At 54.7% G+C, this 16,692-nt stretch overlaps 4 protein-coding genes across 12 annotated transcripts in view; 1 reads left to right on the top strand and 3 right to left on the bottom strand.

Moving 5' to 3' along the window:
* RNF123 (ring finger protein 123) overlaps positions 1–5,428 on the top strand; it is a 28,909-nt gene extending 23,481 nt beyond the window's left edge. For all 6 annotated transcript variants that reach the window (XM_059939651.1, XM_059939656.1, XM_059939654.1 and 3 more), the window contains 7 exons: positions 59–247; positions 339–414; positions 656–740; positions 4,453–4,595; positions 4,748–4,842; positions 4,969–5,054; positions 5,138–5,428. In XM_059939651.1, the coding sequence (XP_059795634.1) occupies positions 59–247; positions 339–414; positions 656–740; positions 4,453–4,595; positions 4,748–4,842; positions 4,969–5,054; positions 5,138–5,258 (795 nt within the window). In that variant the 3' untranslated portion in view covers positions 5,259–5,428. The remainder of the gene's footprint in view (positions 1–58; positions 248–338; positions 415–655; positions 741–4,452; positions 4,596–4,747; positions 4,843–4,968; positions 5,055–5,137) is intronic.
* Positions 1,108–5,090, bottom strand: AMIGO3 (adhesion molecule with Ig like domain 3). Its single transcript, XM_059939674.1, has one exon. The coding sequence runs from the start codon at positions 3,611–3,613 to the stop codon at positions 2,087–2,089; it is 1,527 nt and encodes a 508-aa protein (XP_059795657.1). The 5' UTR covers positions 3,614–5,090; the 3' UTR covers positions 1,108–2,086.
* On the bottom strand, positions 5,398–7,884 carry GMPPB (GDP-mannose pyrophosphorylase B). Its single transcript, XM_059939680.1, has 9 exons — positions 7,508–7,884; positions 7,302–7,382; positions 7,162–7,210; positions 6,881–7,023; positions 6,503–6,661; positions 6,338–6,416; positions 6,125–6,252; positions 5,859–6,041; positions 5,398–5,779 (listed from the first exon to the last, which is right to left on the bottom strand). Exons 1-9 carry the CDS (start codon positions 7,634–7,636, stop codon positions 5,648–5,650), a joined length of 1,083 nt encoding a protein of 360 aa, XP_059795663.1. The 5' UTR covers positions 7,637–7,884; the 3' UTR covers positions 5,398–5,647.
* Positions 7,885–8,218: 334 nt separating this feature from the next.
* IP6K1 (inositol hexakisphosphate kinase 1) overlaps positions 8,219–16,692 on the bottom strand; it is an 84,103-nt gene continuing 75,629 nt past the window's right edge. For all 4 annotated transcript variants that reach the window (XM_059939677.1, XM_059939675.1, XM_059939676.1 and 1 more), the window contains 4 exons: positions 16,467–16,677; positions 14,494–14,675; positions 12,218–12,393; positions 8,219–11,661 (listed from right to left, as the gene is read on the bottom strand). In XM_059939677.1, coding sequence (XP_059795660.1) covers positions 11,128–11,661; positions 12,218–12,393; positions 14,494–14,675; positions 16,467–16,677 — 1,103 coding nt within the window. In that variant the 3' untranslated portion in view covers positions 8,219–11,127. The remainder of the gene's footprint in view (positions 11,662–12,217; positions 12,394–14,493; positions 14,676–16,466; positions 16,678–16,692) is intronic.

The raw sequence follows: 16,692 nt of genomic DNA on the forward strand, positions 1-16,692 counted from the left end.
ACGATCTGTGGTGTGGCCAGACCACTGACTGCTGCCCACGCACACGTTGGTGGCTTAGATCCAGCAGGCTGCTGAACGCCTGGAGCGGAACTTTGTGGACAGCCGGCAGCTCAAGGTATGTGCCACCTGCTTTGACCTCTCGGTCAGCCTGCTGCGCGTCTTGGAGATGACCATCACGCTGGTGCCTGAGATATTCCTCGACTGGGCCCAGCCTACCTCCGAGATGCTGCTGCGGCGTCTCGCACAGGTGTGTCCATCTGGGCAAGGGTGGTTGGGACCCTGGGGACACCCCAGTGGTGTGAGCCCACCCATCCACCAACGGGCTCCTGCCCTCACAGCTGCTGAACCAGGTGCTGAACCGGGTGACAGCTGAGAGGAACCTGTTTGACCGCGTGGTCACCCTGCGGCTGCCTGGTGAGGACCTAGAAGCCCTGTAGCCAACACACCACAGGCCTTGGTTCCTCTGCCAGGAGCAGTGCTGCCTGATTCTACATTCTGCACCGGGACAGCCTGGCTTGGCACCCCCAGCCTAGCTCAGCCTTCTGTGGGGAGGAGGGTGGGAAGTGTGAATGACGATGATGTCGGCTGGGCAGGGATGGAGACCCTGCAGCGGGAGCACTTGGGTAGCTCATCCCCTTCCTTCCCTTTCCCTTAGGCCTGGAGAGTGTGGACCACTACCCTATTCTGGTGGCAGTGACAGGCATCCTGGTACGACTCCTGGTGCATGGCCCAGCCTCAGGGTGAGTGTTAGGGGCTGGGGTCCCCTGTGGGGGCTGGGCTTGTCTGATGGGGAGGGGGCTGGGCAGGGCCTTCCAAAGCTCATCTCTCACATGGACTTCAGCGTCAGGTCTGGAGCTGGAAGGAAGGTAGTGAGGTGTGAACTGAGTAACTGGGTGGCTGCAGCAGCAGCAGCAGCAGCTCAAAGCAGGAGAATCCAGGAGCTCAGCAGAGCAGGGTGCCCCGGCCCACGGGCACAGCCGCTGGCTGTGGCTGTGCCTAAGGCAGGGGCAGGGGAACTAAGACTGTGCTAAGGGCGGGGTGCCATCGTATGATATCCAGGGACGCACTGCTGGGGTTAAGAGCTGAGCACACACACTGCCACCTGTGTCTGTGAAGGCTCCAGCGACGAGCATGTACTATCTTTATTAAGAAATTCCATGATAGCTGGATCCAGGACACTTGTGGGCCCCCCAGCTGAGCCCTCACTCAGGAGGGGTTCCCAGTCCCCGCTTCCCTGCCTCCCTGCAGTGGGAGTGGTGAGATGCATATGAAGCCAGGTCACTGCTTCAGCCATTAGGCCGATACCAGTGCCAGCCCTTAAGAGGATTCTACCCTTGGGAGACAGCAAGTTCCGGCTCGGCCCTCCCATCTTAGCCACGCTCAGCAGGCTTTTTACTGCTGAAAAGCTGGGGGAACAGGCCATTGGTGCCCCTTACCGTTGTCTTGCGAGCCCATGGGAGAGGCTCTGCCCTCAGAGTGGCCTGCGATGCCCCTGGGGTTCTCTTGAGGAGCCTTGCCTGCTGGTTGCCTTCTCACCAGACTGCATGGACTCGTGAAGCTTCAAGTAGCTTGAATGTTGGTGCGTGGGGAGTCACATTTCACCAGAGGGAGGGCTTGTAATTCCTCTTTCCACCCTCGGGGTGGGGACTCAGTCTTCCTTTGAAGTCCTCCTCCTTTTCCCCCGTGGGCCACTCCCGTCCCCTTGGGAAGCGGAAGGTGGTCATGCTTCAATTCTTCACCACTACTCTCCTTGATGGCTGCCTCAGCCCCTGCGGGTGAACCTGGGGCTCTAATGCAAGCGCTCTTCCAGATGGTCCTCGGTTCCAATCCTCATGTGGGCACAGGTAGGCCCTGCTACGTCCTGGGATGTTTTGGTCCTGTGCTGCTGGGGAGAAGCAGGAGAGAGTTGGGGACTTCAGCCCCTCTACCAGTGAGTGGGGTTGCTGTGGTTTATGTCGAGGCCCACACAGGAGGCTGGAGGACCAAGCCCAGTGCTTCCCACCAGCATCTGGCAGTTCTCTGGGCAGCAGCAGGGAGCAGGGCAAGCAGCGGGCAGGCAGTGGCCTCGGTGGGGCCCCTGGGCAGCCTAGGTCATCACCAGACCCTCAGAGCCTGTGGAGCTAGCGGACTCAGAGCCAGCCTTGAGCCGCAGGCCCATGGGGTTGTAGAGATCAAAGTTCTCAGCTACCGCTAGCTGCACACGACCATTGAGGCTTCTCCTGCCAGGCTCCAGAAAGACCACATGCTTGTGGACACTGGCCTTGCGTCTTGGTGCGTTGGGCAGCGTGGTGCTGAGCACTGAGGACTGTGCGCTCAGCTCCTGGAGTGGGCTGGGTGTTCGGGGCCAGCGGCGGCAGCGGCAGGTGCAATGGTAGCAGCGGCGGCAGCCGGGGCAGGGTGGCACGAACAGGTAGAGCAGCACGAGCACCAGGCCCACGGCGCAGCCCAGCAGTGTGGTGAAGCCCGTGTTGAAAGTGTCAGGCTCAGGGCGTGGAAAGTGCACACTCACGTTGTACTCGTGTGTCTGGTTGTGATGCAGGTGGGGTCCAGTAGCCAGGCACACAAAGACACCCTCGTGCCATGGCTGCACGTTGCTGATGGCCAGGCTGCCATCAGCCCGCACTGCGATGCTGCCGTTGCGAGATCCTGGTGCCATGAGCAGCTCATGCTGTGGCGAGACCCAGGCAATGTGTACGGCTGGGGCGCTGGTGTTGCAGTGTAGCCTCAGGGACTGCCCCACCTGCACATGCAGCTGTTCTTCAGGCTGCTCTAGGCCCCGAGCCAGGGCGGCTGAGCAGTTCTCAAAGACACGGCTGTGCTCAAAGAAGCGCACGCGGGAGGTGGGTACCTTGAAGGCCAGGCACGTGTACTCGCCCGCGAAGTCGCTCACGGCGCTGAGCCCCCGCTGGTGCCAGCGCCGCAGCAGGTGGTAGAGACGGCAGTCACAGGGTAATGGGTTGTTGTGCAAGTAAAGGCCGTTCTTGAGAAAGGCTGGCAGCGAAGCCAGGTCAGGTACAGGGATGCGTCCTAGGTGGTTGGAGGAGAGATCCAGAGTACGTAGGTGGGTCGTGCCCAGGCCGTGCAGGTGACTGAAAGAGAAGGACGCAAGTTCATTGCAGCCCAGGTAGAGACGACTGAGCGCGCCCAGGCCGTGGAAGGCCTGCTCGTCCAAGTGCGCCAGGCGGTTATTGAACAGAAGCAGCATCTTGAGCTCCCCCAGGCCGTCGAGGTCGTGGCGGCCGAGGGCCCGCAGGGCGTTAGATGATAAATCGAGCAGCCGCAGGCCACTGGCATTGGTGAAAACTCCCCGACCTAGCGCATCCAGCTCGTTGTGATTTAAACGCAGGGTGCGGAGCCGGGAGAGGGGCGCCAACCAGCCGGGGCGCAGGCGCTGCAGCGCATTGTGGCTCAGGTCGAGGTCTGCAGCTGCAGCTGGTAACGTGACCGGCACATCCTGCAGCCCCAGGCCGGCGCAGCTCAGGAGGTCGGCAGCACAGACACATTTGTAGGGACAGTTATGAGGCGCAGGGGACAGGAGGCCCTCGGAGTCCAGGGTGCTTAATCCGACGCGCAGCATGCACAGCAGTGTGCCCTGCAGCACCAGCCGGGCCATGGCGGCGGCTGCCAGGGGTGGGACAGGGCAGCTCGGTGTGGGGCACAGCTCCGAGACTCACCCACTTCACATCCGGCCAGAAGTGCGGGGCGCTACATGGCCAGTGGCCAGCGAGACAGGATGCGGGCTCCGTCCCGCAAGGCCGACTGCACCAGCTGCCCGGTCCCAGGTTTTGGGTTGTGAGTTGGGGCCACGCTCGCTCAGCACTCCCTTCTCAGGCTTCCCCAGCTCTCTCCTGAGTGCCTTTGTGAGCACTCAGCTTCTAAATACTCTCCGGGAGGCGATTTCTCAGGGGCGGGGCCTCAGGCGCCCATTGGCTCCCATTGGAGGGGCGGGGTAGCCGCGTCCCCCGGCGATCATAGGCCCCCGCGTGGCCGCCAGAGGGTGAGCGAGTCGGGCCACAATGCCCCAGCCTGAGCTTGGCCGGCGGCTTTCCAGAGGGCCCTGTCTCCCGGAACCCTGGGAAGCACGCCTTTAAGCTTCTTGTGTTCTTTGTGTTTCCTTTGAAGGGTTAACGTTTATGAGGGGGCAGGTGTTTTCTTTGAAGGGTTAACGTATATGATTGGGCAGCTGTTTCCTTTCAATGGTTAACGTAAATGAAGGGGCAGGTGGACTTCCATTATCTTCTGGTGGTGCCCCCTTAAACTGGTACCCGGCAATGTGGGTCCTTACCGGGATCTGGGACTTTACTGGGAGGACTGGAGAGAAGCAGGGAGATTGGGTGGGATGAACCAGGCAATAATGCAAGTAGGCTGGACTTTCCAGCCCCACCCCTCCGATAGATACTGATTTCAGACAGGCCCAGCATTCTGACTACCCTTGTACCCTCTCCCACCTAGGACAGAGAGAGCCACATCAGTGCTCCTGGCTGATCCCTGCTTCCAGCTCCGCTCCATATGCTATCTGCTGGGGCAGCCAGAGCCCCCTACCCCTGGCACTACCCTGCCTGCCCCTGACCAGAAGCGCTTCTCCCTACAGAGCTGTGAGTAGGCCGGGGGTGGGTCAGGGAAGAGAGGGATTTGGGGCTGGGCCAGGTCAGTAGTCTTAAGAAGAGCAAATTTCCAGGCAGGGAGTACTCAAGAGGCACTGGGTTCTAGGGCCACATTGGGCCTGACACCTCCTTCCACCCGCCAGACACAGATTACATCAGTGTTGAGGAACTGGCCCAGGTGGAACAGATGTTGGCACACCTGACCTCTGCGTCTGCCCAGGCAGCAGCTGCCTCCCTGGTGAGTGGGGCCACAGCACACGGGTCCACACAACCCCAGTACACATCACCACAGCTGTGTGCGTTGTGTACACCCAACTTGTCTGGGCACCCAACCCCAGCCCACCCTGCACTCTGCTCCCTGCAGCCCACCAGTGAGGAAGACCTCTGCCCCATCTGCTATGCTCACCCCATTTCTGCTGTGTTCCAGCCCTGTGGCCACAAGTCCTGCAAGTAAGTGGGCTGCACGGGCACAAGGGGCTGGGTGGGGAACAGCAGGGACACACAGGCCACCTTTATGCCCTCCCCTGTTATAGAGCCTGCATCAACCAGCACCTGATGAACAACAAGGATTGCTTCTTCTGCAAAGCCACCATCGTGTCTGTAGAGGACTGGGACAAGGCAGCCAGTGCAAGTGCCACTTCCTCGGCTGCCTAGGCCTGCCTGGCCCACACAGCAGGAACCTCTACCCTTAAACTCAAACCCAGGCTGGGCCCTATTTATGAGCCCCTTGCCCTGTCCCCCACGGCCCCCCACCATGCCCTATTTGTGCCTGAGCTTGACTTTCAGTCAGGGCCACAGTGAGCATTAAATTATTATTCCATACAGTCCTGGCCCAGCCCATCTTGAGGGAGTGGGCTTTGTGGGGTATGCCCAGCAAGGATCTTGCCAGATTATGTCCACAGGCGAAGGCGGGTGTCCGACGGCTTCAGCCTTGTCCAATCCTCCCCAGTCAAATGGCAATGAGTCCAGAGCCTCCTGATGTGTCGAGCCAGTGATCCCCTTGCCAGTGGGGAAATGGGGGCTCAGCCAGCCCCGCAGCATCCTCACATGATGATGCGGGGCTCTGGCACCGACTCACCAATAGACTTGTGGGGCAGCACACTGGCCCCGTTGAGGTAGAGCTCGTCGTTAACTATGACGTCCTCACCCAGCACTGTCACGTTCTCCATGCGCACCTTGGGGGGAGGGGCAGGCCTGTCAGCGAGGCAGAGGCATTCCCCCACCCTCTCCATCTGGCCCAGCCCGGAGGCTTACCCACTGGCCCACGCGGCAGCGCCAGCCTACAATGCAGGACTCAAGCCAGGAGTGGGAGCGAATGTGGGCGTCTCGCAGCACCGTGCACCGCCGAATGCACACACCATCCTCCACCACCACACCAGGACCCAGACTCACGTTGGGGCCAATGCTGCAGTTTTCGCCAATACGGGCACTTGGGTCCTGAGGACAGTGGGGAAAACACAAGTGGGCCATCTGTCCCCCAAGATTGAGGGGGTTGACAATGCTCTGGGCAAGGGCCTCACCACCAGCACGTTGCCCACAATGCCAGGACCTGAGCACAGTTGCTCAGGCTGCCTCTGTCGCAGCGACTGCAGGAAGAGGCACATGCCAGTGAGGAAATCCTTGGGCTGCCCAATGTCCATCCAGAAGCCTGTAGGGAGAGAATGCATCAGGGGGCTCCCAGGGGGCTCAGCCCAGCCACAGACCACCCCCACCCTGTGGCCTCCCTGCCTCACCCTGCAACTCCATGGCATAGAGCTGCCCCTCCTTGGCCATGACAGGGAAGATCTCCTTCTCAATGGATGTGGGCTGCAGCTGTGGGAGTGGGCAGCTCATGAGCAGGGTCATGGCAGTGGTGGCCTGCCCTACCCCAGCCCACCCAGCAGCTGGCTTCTACACACCTGGATGCGCCGTAGCACTGCAGGGCTCAGGATGTACATGCCTGCGTTGATCTTGTTGGACACAAACACCCGCGGCTTCTCCACGAACCGGTGAATGCGGCCTGTGTCCGCCTCACACACCACCACACCGTACTTAGAGGGTTCCTCCACTTTGGTCACCTGAGTGCAGGGGGACTTCAGGCCTAGTCCAGTGCTCCTGAGCCTTGATATACATGTTGTCCTAAATTTCACGGGCTTTGCCACAAATGCTTAAAGGCACAAACTGCACAGCTCTGCATCCACAACACTAAGGGGCAGTTCAAGGCCGGAGAATGGGAGAGGCTGGGGAGGCTGCGCATGGGGACAGGAACATTAGAGCAGAAAGACGTGCTTGCTTACCAGAATTGAGCCCTCCTGGCCATGGTGTCGGTGGAACTGCACCATGGCTTGAAAGGGGAAATCGCAGATCACGTCACTGTTGAGGACGAAAAAAGGGTCTGCAGTCTCAGAGAGCAAGTCACGGGCCAGTGCCAGGGGCCCAGCTGGGGGAGAGGAACAGGTCACCATCATCTTGGGGGTCTGAGCCCCTGGATCCAGGCTCAGCAGTCCCCATCCAGGCTGAGTCTTGCCCCTTCGCGGGCCCTAAACCCTCCCCAAGGGACCTTCCTGTCTCTACTGACCTGTCCCTAAAGGCTCCTCTTCATGGGACATAGAGATTCGGATTCCTAGCTGGAAGGAAGAAACCCCCCGTCAGGTTCCCCTCACCAGGGTGAAAAGTTGAGCGGGGACCAGGGCAAAGAGCCAGAAGTCCGTGCCTCACCCTTTGCTCCTGCGCCTTCATTTCCTTCTCCAGCACCTGAGACATATAGCTCACAGCCAGAATCACGTGGTCCACGCCGGCCTGTGGGACAGAACGGCGCCGGCCGCCAGGCGGACTCAGCCGAAGGCACAGGTGTCCCCGATCCCCAATCGCTGGCCGTCCCTCATCCTATCAGGTCCTACCAAGACCCCGGCCCCGGGCCTTACCGCGGCCAGCGCCTCCACTTGGTGCAGCAAGATGGGCTTATTGCAGAAGTCCACCAGCGGCTTCGGGATGCTTAGTGTCAGCGGCCGCAAGCGCGTCCCATAGCCGCCCACCAAAATCAGTGCCTTCATTGCGCCTGCGGCCGGCCGGAGAGTGAGTCCCGGGATCCGAGGTGTCCGCGGCCCGCCTGGCGCACCTCTGCCGCACACTCCCGCCGCTGTGCCCGGCCCCGCGCCCTTCACCCGCCAGACTGACCAACTCTGGCTCTGCCTTGTCCACCCAGTCCGCGCTGACGCTACGTCCGGGACCGCAGCAAACCGAAACGCGACGCCAGACGGAGACCGACTGCCTCCCAACTCGGGCCGGCGGCCGGCGGGAAGTGACGTAAACTCGGGCGGCCCAATCAGCTACCGTATACGTGGCACACCGTCGGCGTCGGAGCGCCGGGACGTGACGCTCCGGCCGACGCAGCCAATGAGAGCCGAGCGCGCCGGGCTGCCATGGGGACCGGGACCCGGACCTGCGGGTCAGCTGGCCATTGGCGGATCCAAAAGCGGAGCTGGCGCCAAGGGCGAGGCTTCCTTTGCACCGCGCTCCAGCGGCTTCCGGCCCCTCTCCCCCTCACCGGGTCAGCGAGGGGCCGAGGACGCGGGCGGGCCGGACTACGCCAGTCTCCCGGAGGCCGAGGGGTTTCTCAAAGACACGGACACGCCTCGGTTTCTAGCGGCTTTATTTTGACATACACGACCTCAGACACAAGCGGGGCGGGCAGCGCTAGGTGTACAGAAAGGGGCGGGCTCGGCCCAAGGCCAGAGCACCCCCCTCCCCTGCACGCAAGGTCCCGAGAAAACGCAACCGCGCCCAGACGCGACCAGAGCCACGTGTCATATCCGGGCGCAGGGCTCGGGCGGCGTGGACAGGCTTAGGCAGCTTCCAGGAAAGTGGAGTAGAGAGCGGTCCTCCAGGCGAGGCCTTGCAGTTCCTCGAGAAGCAAAGGAACCAGGCCCTTCCCACGGTTCTCCCCAAACTTTTCCCCATTAAAACATTTTAAATCGGCACAAACAAAACCAAACTGAAGTTTTAAAGTTCAAGCAATCTGCATCTGGGGGGGGGGGGAGTGGTGCACGTGGCGGGATGTGAGCAAGTGAGCAGAGGCTACGAACTAGCCCAGGCCTTTGGCCCCTTAAGGAGAATCCCCACGCCCACTGTACAGGCCCGGATGTGAGGGAGGCGTGGGGTCCCTGCCAAGTTGCAAAACTGGTCCCCTTCCTCTTTAAGCACCGCCCATCCCACCCCGCTAGGGGGCTGGTGTCGACTTCGCCCAGGGAAGCACTACAGAGAGGGGTCGCTTGAACGCCCCAACCCGTGATCCCATCTTGCACTTTGGTCCCAAGTTGGGGCTGGGAAGGCAGGGCCTGGCAGGGACAGGGCTCTCTAGCATGGAACAGGGTGAAATGGTGGCAAAGAGCGTGTGTAGACACACATTCCCACCACCCACCGGATAACAGGGCTGTGTCTCCCAAGTGTTCAAAAGTGCTGAAAAGAAGGGACCCTGCCCTGGGGGAGAAGCAGCAAATCCCAGCCCTGCTCTTTTAGTGCCAGGCAAACACTGAATTTAAGTCAGTACAGCCTCTCTCGCGATGAAGAGCGGAATGGGGGCAGCATCTCCCATAATATACAAACTCAGGAAGCACAGCACATCCCCAGGCTGGAGAGGTGCCATCAAGTGGGTCCCAAGTGGCCCCAGACCCTTTGCTCTAGCCCCTGCCTTGCCAGGAAATGACTATCCACACTAATGAAGAGCCACTGCCCCCATGGGGGAAGCCACAGAATAGTACAGAAGATGGTCATTACTGACCAGAAACAGGCAAGCTGCCCCTCCTAGCCCCAAGGAATGGGAACCTGCCCACCAATGGCACCAGGGTCAGAGGGCCGAGAGAGATGGGATCCCATCAAGGAGCCCATTTTAAGATGTGTGAGGCTGCATCTCTAAGGACCAGGAAATTAGTCCATCAGTTATCAAGGCCTCTCAGAGACACAGGCTGGCAGGCTTATCATTAATGCCCAAATAGGGACATGCCAAAAGTGACAATGACAGTGGCCCTAGACTCAGAGGTGAGGGCACTAACCTCAGCAATGGCTAGGTGAGTGCAGTATCACCTGGCCACAAGTGTTAGAGATGGCAGGTCTCTGTGCCATTAAGGGCTGGCAGCAAAAGTTATGAGCAAGGAATGGGTCACCCCCTGGGCCTTCACTGTGCCACTGTCAGTGTTGAGTGTTGAGGGGGCCACACTCCAGGCTCACAGAGAGGGTGTTGGGCCAGCAGAGAAACACCTCCTCCAATTCATTTTGCTACCAGTTCTTTTAAAGAAGGTAGCACCTGCTGAGGAAGGGCACAGGGGCAAAAGCTCACCTCAGAAATGGTAAAGAGAATATTTTGCTGAGGGAAGCATGAAGAAAATCCATATTTACTAATGAACAAGGCTACATCCCAGGGGAAAGATCACAGGAGCTGGCAGATGGACAAATGGACAGACTGATGGACCCCAGTACTGATAAGACAAAACTCTCATTAGCAGAATCTGGGCTCCTGCACCCAGCGCCCAATGTCCCTATAAGCAAACAAGCTTAAAGTTCTCCCTCACAAGCCTGGAGCTCCTCACAGTGGGCTGCTGCCTTGAGCTTGGCCTGGGAAGAGGTGAGACCCTGAGCGGACCACAGCCTTTGAGCCCTGGAAGGAGCAGCCCATCCAAGGCAGCACAGCTGCCCAAGCTAGAGGAAGAGGACTCCTACCCACAGCACAAGGACTGCAAATACTAGCTGGGTCAGAGCCATCAGAGGCCCTGAGACCTGCTGGAACATTGACTCTCCTCAGCAAACAGAACAGGGCCCCCTCCAGTGGGGCAAGAGGGGATGGCCTCCTTAGGCAAGGGATCTTGGTGAGAAACACTGGCTGGGCTGTGCAGGCAGGAGGAGGAGCAGGTTCAAGTGCCAAATAGTGCCTGGGGATCCCAGGGCCTGCCCTCTGCCATTGCTGGCTTCAGCACAGCTTCATGAATCTAGCCTCATGCCAAGGTCAGAACCGAGAAGGGTCCAGCTGTGTGCAGTTGGCCCTGTGGTGCCCTGGGGACATCTGTTACAGACCTGGGTGATACAACACAAGTTACAAAGTCCCCCAAGAGATGGGCACCCAACCCTCTACTACTGAGGAACAAGGGATGAGTGATCACGGAGGGGCCCTGAGCCAACCCAGGGCTTCACCCCACAACTAGCAGGACCCTGCAGCCACAGACCCCAAAGACCTAAGCAAGAGAAACCAATGTCCAAGGGCAACCTGTCCCTGCTGCCAAGCCCACCAGGGGCATCTCCTCCTTCCTAAGTCAGCCTGGACACAGCAGTCAGAACCACAGAGCTAGGAAGCCTGGCTGAGAGGATGTGTTCTGCCCTCCTTCACTTTATATATATGGATTCCAGGCTACAGCTAAAAACATTTCTTTTAGTTTACACCAAAGAGAAATATAACCCTTTTAAAAGCAAGTCTGTGTGTCCTCATGGCGAGTTCAGAGCAATGGTCCCTGCCTGAGGGTGGAGAGGAAGGGGTTCTGGAAGCCCAGAGCTGGGCCTACTGGTTCTCGTCCCGCATCTGTTCCATGATGCTGATGAGGTTCTCCAGGCCAAACACATAGCCTCGGTCAGGCCCATCATGCACAGTGGGGTCATCTCGGAAGCCCTTGAATGTGCTGTGTGCAAAGTCGATCATGCGGACATCCACCTTGGGTGGAGAGGAGAGGCCCACCTCGGGGCTGGTGCTGCTGGGGCTGGTGCTAGGGCCACAGGATGGTGCCACCTCAGGGAGCCCTGTGTCCAGGTGCTTGATACGCATTTCAGACCGGCGGTCCAGGTAGGACTCAGACCGGCACTCCTTGCCATCATAGATGACAAGCAGGGAACTGGAGTAGAAGCGGTAGGAGGCCTGCCGCTCCAGTACAGCTTTCAGGCCCCGCAGTTTGCTCAGGATGGGCTCAAAAAGGTCACGCCGCAGGTCCAGGCCATTGTGCAGGTACTGATAGAGGGCATTGCGGAAGCCTTCGATGGAGAGCCCACGGCCATAGTACTTGTTCCTGCAGAGGTAATGCCCCGTGTCCAGCTGGTACACCTGAAACCCCAGGAGACAGACAGGTGAGTACCAGGGAGGTCTGATGACCTCACGGTGCCCTGGGCAGGCACTATCTGGAAAGTACTTCTGACCAACCTGAGATTTTCTGCTCAACCCTACACAACTGGAGGAGGCAGGCCAAGTTCACCCTAAGTTTTCCTGTGGTAAAGCCAGCAATGTGCAGAGACCAGGCCTACAGGTTTTCTGCCACTACCTCTGGAGCCCTCCTCCAAGTTGCCCCAGGAGACCAGCTGGACTCAAACTAGGAATTATCTTGCTGACAGACAAGAGTCTTACTTGCCCCAATATCAAGGCAACAGGCTCTCACAGTGGTTCTGCACTGGAGCCCAGACCAAGGTCCCCAGGTAAGGATAAGAGGGCTCAGGGAACATATCTACAAAAACGCACTCCGCACCCTGTAGGGGACTCACCCTCTTGGAGGAGATTCTGGACCACTGTGGGCCAGGAGGACACCTGGCTCGGATAGCAGGCAGGTACACACGCAACCCAAAACAGGCAAGCAGGAGCACCTAGGCTCTCACCAAGGATGACTCACCTGCATGCCACAGACTCTGACGCCCAGCGTAGCCGACGTACTTTGCTCGCACTTCCGCATCTGCCGGGCTGCCTTCTCAGCTGATGCATCATCACCATGCTGCCGGGTGCCCATCTTCAGGTCCAGCACACAGGGGTACTTGAAGTGGTGCACCACGTTCTCAAGCAGGAGGAACTCTGGGCCACAGTCAAGGGGAATAACCACCAAACTCACCATCAGCCCCAGCCAGAAAAGCACAATCCAGTTTTTCTATAAAAGGAGGCATTCCCCTCTAATGTAATCTGTATTCACCTCACAAACTCTAAAAAGTGGATTTCAAACCACTGGCTTATTATTTCTTTAAAAAAATTTTTTGTTGTGGTAAAATACATGTAACATTTATCATTTTAACCATTTTTAAGTATACAGTTCAGTGGTGTTAAGTACATTCATATTATTGTGCAACCATCACCACCATCCAATCTCCAAAACTTTTTCATCTACCCAAATAGAAATTAGAAACTGTACCCATTAAACAGTAACTCCCATTCCCCCCTCCCCTGCCCCCATAACCACTATTCTATTTTCTGTCTCTATGAATTTACCTTCATATAAGTGGCATCATGTAATATTTGTCCTTTTGTATCTGGCTCTTTTGCTTAGCAAATTGTTTTCAAGGTTCATCCATATTGTAGCATGTGATAAAATTTCATTCCTTTTTATGGCTAATTTTTCATTGTATGTATATACCACATTTGTTGATATCATTTTTATTTTATTCTTTAGATCTGTCTTGCAGGCATACATAAATAAACCAAAGAAGATTTGGCAGTTTCACATACATCCCTGGCACCATCAGTAAACCAAGGCCCTGCTCAATCCAGTGTCTCATTCAGGCCTAAGAAGTAAGGAACTTCCTTTGTAGCACTACTACAAAAATGATAAATCAGATTTAACATTCCCAAACAGAAATCTTTAGAAAAATCTGGATTTAAATTTCTATCTTGCCATTTTCTGACTAAACTTCAAACCAGTGGACCATATATTTAAACTTATCCCTTAGTACTTCTAGGACCTTCTGCTTAAAATGGCTCTGTGGTCCTGGCCTCCTGGCATTTATATCCATGTCCTCATCTACATCTCCTGTCTGCAACAATCTTAAAGGTACAGGCCTGTCACATGTCTGCCAAAAGTCATCAGGGCTCACAGCCTAGCCCTCAATTCCATATTTGGGACTATGTAGCAATCACATGGTCTTGGAGGGTAAGACCCTCAGCATCACTCTGATGATGAATATTTTAATATCCCCTAATTCTTTAAAGAGTAACATAAAAAAATCATTAAATATGGCTTTTAACTAGTCTCATCACCTGCTATAACCTATAAACAAGTGACAGTAAAACTTAAAGTAAGGTTGCAGAAATATCTCACAATGCCTGAGAGCACTGGATCCTGCTTCGGCCACTCACTGGCTCTGAGCACAACACTTAACCACCCTGTGCTTCCAGTTACTCGTCTGTAAACGGAAATCATAACAGTTCCTCCCTCAAAAGACTTAGGAAAACTGAGTAAGTACATATGAAGTGCTCAGCATGCTTCCCCTCAGTTTCTCAGTATTATTTATTTATTGTCTACTGCTTGAAAACACTAAATGATTTTAAGAATTCCCATTTCATAATACTTTTTTACCTCTGGTATCTTAAAAAACTGTTTTATATTGCACAGGTATAGTGTTTATCTTTAGAAAAAACATACTAAAATCAAACATATTACTTTTTAATTATTATCTTTTGGGAGGGGAGAAATACACATGTGTACACATGTACATATGTGCATGCGCACACACACCCCTCCCCCCAATTCTAGACATGCACTGATAAATATGGTAGCCACTATCCATGCCTGGTGATTTAAATTTAGATTTTAATTAATTAAATAACAAAAATTCAGTAACTCAGTCACAGCAGCCATATTTCGGTTACAGTGTGGCTAGTGGCTACCACAAATTTCAGCACAGATTCAGAATACTTCCATTGTCACAGACAGTTCTATTGGACAGCACTCTTCTAGACTGCCAAGTTTAAGCTTCAGTCTTACCAGCCCCAAAACGCAGGAAAAAAACATGTTGATGAAAATAAGAAGGACAAAGAGGAAGAAGAGCCTATGGAAAAGGGAGATGAGAACAAAAGATGAGCCCCTGAACAGAGAGGGCACTGGCCATGGTACTGGTAGGTGCCCTGACACAGGAGTCATGGTCCCAGTAGCAGGCACTGCTGGGGAAGCAGTAACAAGGATACTGTAGAGCTTTCGGTCCTTGGACTCGGAGCGCATGCGGCTCAGCTGCTGTTTGTGACAGCGCAGGCTCCAAGGGTTGTGGCTGATCTTCTCAGAACTCAGACCGCTGTTGCCATCCAGCATCTGGAAAGGGACGTCCGAGTGGCTGTGCAGCTCCACCTTCGGAGTCTTTGCCTCCTGGGGGCTAAGAAGGAAGAACATACCCATTGCTAAGGGGCTCAGACAAGTCACCCTCTGGGGTCTCACTACACAGGGTTGGGGAGGCCTGGATCAAGTCTAATGTGCCACGCATAGACCTTCCTGAGGGGTGACACGGGGCCCAGATGCATGAGCCCATTAAAGTGAGTAAATGGTATAAGTACTAAGGAGCTAGGGTGTGCAGCCTGTGCTGCTAAACTGATCTGATCTGATGTCAGAGACAAACTATGTGCTGCCACATCTAAGAAAAGAACCAATTCCAACTTCTAGGTCAAGTCACAGAGAATCCTATTCACTGAATTTTTTTTTTTTTTTTTTTGGCCATGCCGCACGGCTTGCAGGATCTTAGTTCCTGGACGAGGGATCAAACCCAGGCCCTCAGCAGTGAAAGTGCCGAGTCCTAACCACTGGACTGCCAGGGAATTCCCTCACTGAAACTTATTTTTGAGTGATATTAAATATATATAAAGTAATTTAATCATACAATTTTAATTTCACTTTGGTTAAAAAGCTCATTTTTTATTTACATTAGTTTTATTTTTTTTACAATTCAGTGTTTTGGGTTTTTTTTAGTATATTCATGAGGTTATAAAACATCACCACTATCTAATTTTTAGGAATTTTCATCACCCCAGAAACAAACCTTGTCACCATTAGCAGTCACTTCCCATCTATCCCTCCCCCTCAGTCCCTGGCATCCACTGACTTTGCCTTCTGTCTCTTGGAGAGAAACGATGGATTTGCCTATTCTGAACATCTTATATAAATGGAACCATATAATATGTGGTTTTCTGTGACTGGCTTCTTTCATTTAACATAAATGTTTTCAAGGTTCATCCATGTTGTAGCATCTGTCAGTACTCCATCCCTTTTTATTGCTGAGTAATATTCTATTGTACAGATATACCACATTTAATTTATCCATTCACCAACTAATGGACACTCAGGTTGTTTCCAGTTTTCGGCTATTAGGAATAATGCTGCTATAAACATTTGTGTACAAGTTTTATGTGTGAATATATTCCTTCAATTCTCTTGGGCATATACCTAGGAGTGCAGTTGCCAGGTTTAACTTTTTGAAAAACTGCCTAATTTTTTTCCAGAATGGCTGCACTATTTTACATTCCCATCAGCAATGTAGGAGGGTTTCAATTTCTCCATATCCTCATCAAAACTTTTATTGTCTATCCTTTTGATTATGGCCACCCTTGTTGGGGTTCACATTTTTTTGCATGATATATCAAGAAAAATAATTCCTTTGTAGACTTTTCCTAATCTACAAGAAAAATCAATTTCCAATACAATAAACTGAACTTCAGATTCAGGGAAAGGATTAATAGCTGATATCAGAGTCTCAGAGAGATCTGACACCCAAACCCTTAAGGAACACTAGTCTGGATGCCACTCATTGTCTTTGGGCTCTGACATCCTGCAGGTGAGAAAGGAGCTGGAACCTCATCGTGGACCAATGCATTTCCACCTCTGTCTTGGCGGTGCGAGACATAACAAAGCTGGAAGAAACAGGGTGTTCTTGTTTCCAAAAAGCTGAGGGAACTTCATTCTCTCTTGACTAGCTACAGCTATACTCAGAAGGAGGCATCACTGGGGTGATGTGACATACAGGCGGCAGCCTGCACCTATGTGGGTGGCCTAAGAACATCAGCCACCTTCCCCCAACCTTGAGCCCTACTTCCCCGTGATGTATCAGGACTCTAGAGATATTCTGAGTATATCAGGACCAGACATGAACCACCAGTCCTGCTCACCGTCCCCTTACCTCTCTGAGGTTTCAAGGGACAGGCTGGCTTTCTCCTCCCTGTGGTCACTGCCACTGCCTGACCGGTGCAGGCTCCGGCGAGAGTGCTTACGCCGAGGTTGCTCCCGCTCTGGTGTGTCATCCTGCTCCACGGTCTCACTTTCCACATAAGGGTAGGCCACCAAGTTGATGTAACCATCACTGTCCCCCTCAAAGCAGACTGACACCACTCCTGTTGGAGAAAAAA

Source organism: Balaenoptera ricei, chromosome 11 (assembly GCF_028023285.1).
Source record: "Balaenoptera ricei isolate mBalRic1 chromosome 11, mBalRic1.hap2, whole genome shotgun sequence".
In the NCBI taxonomy this organism is placed as follows: Eukaryota; Metazoa; Chordata; class Mammalia; order Artiodactyla; family Balaenopteridae; genus Balaenoptera; species Balaenoptera ricei.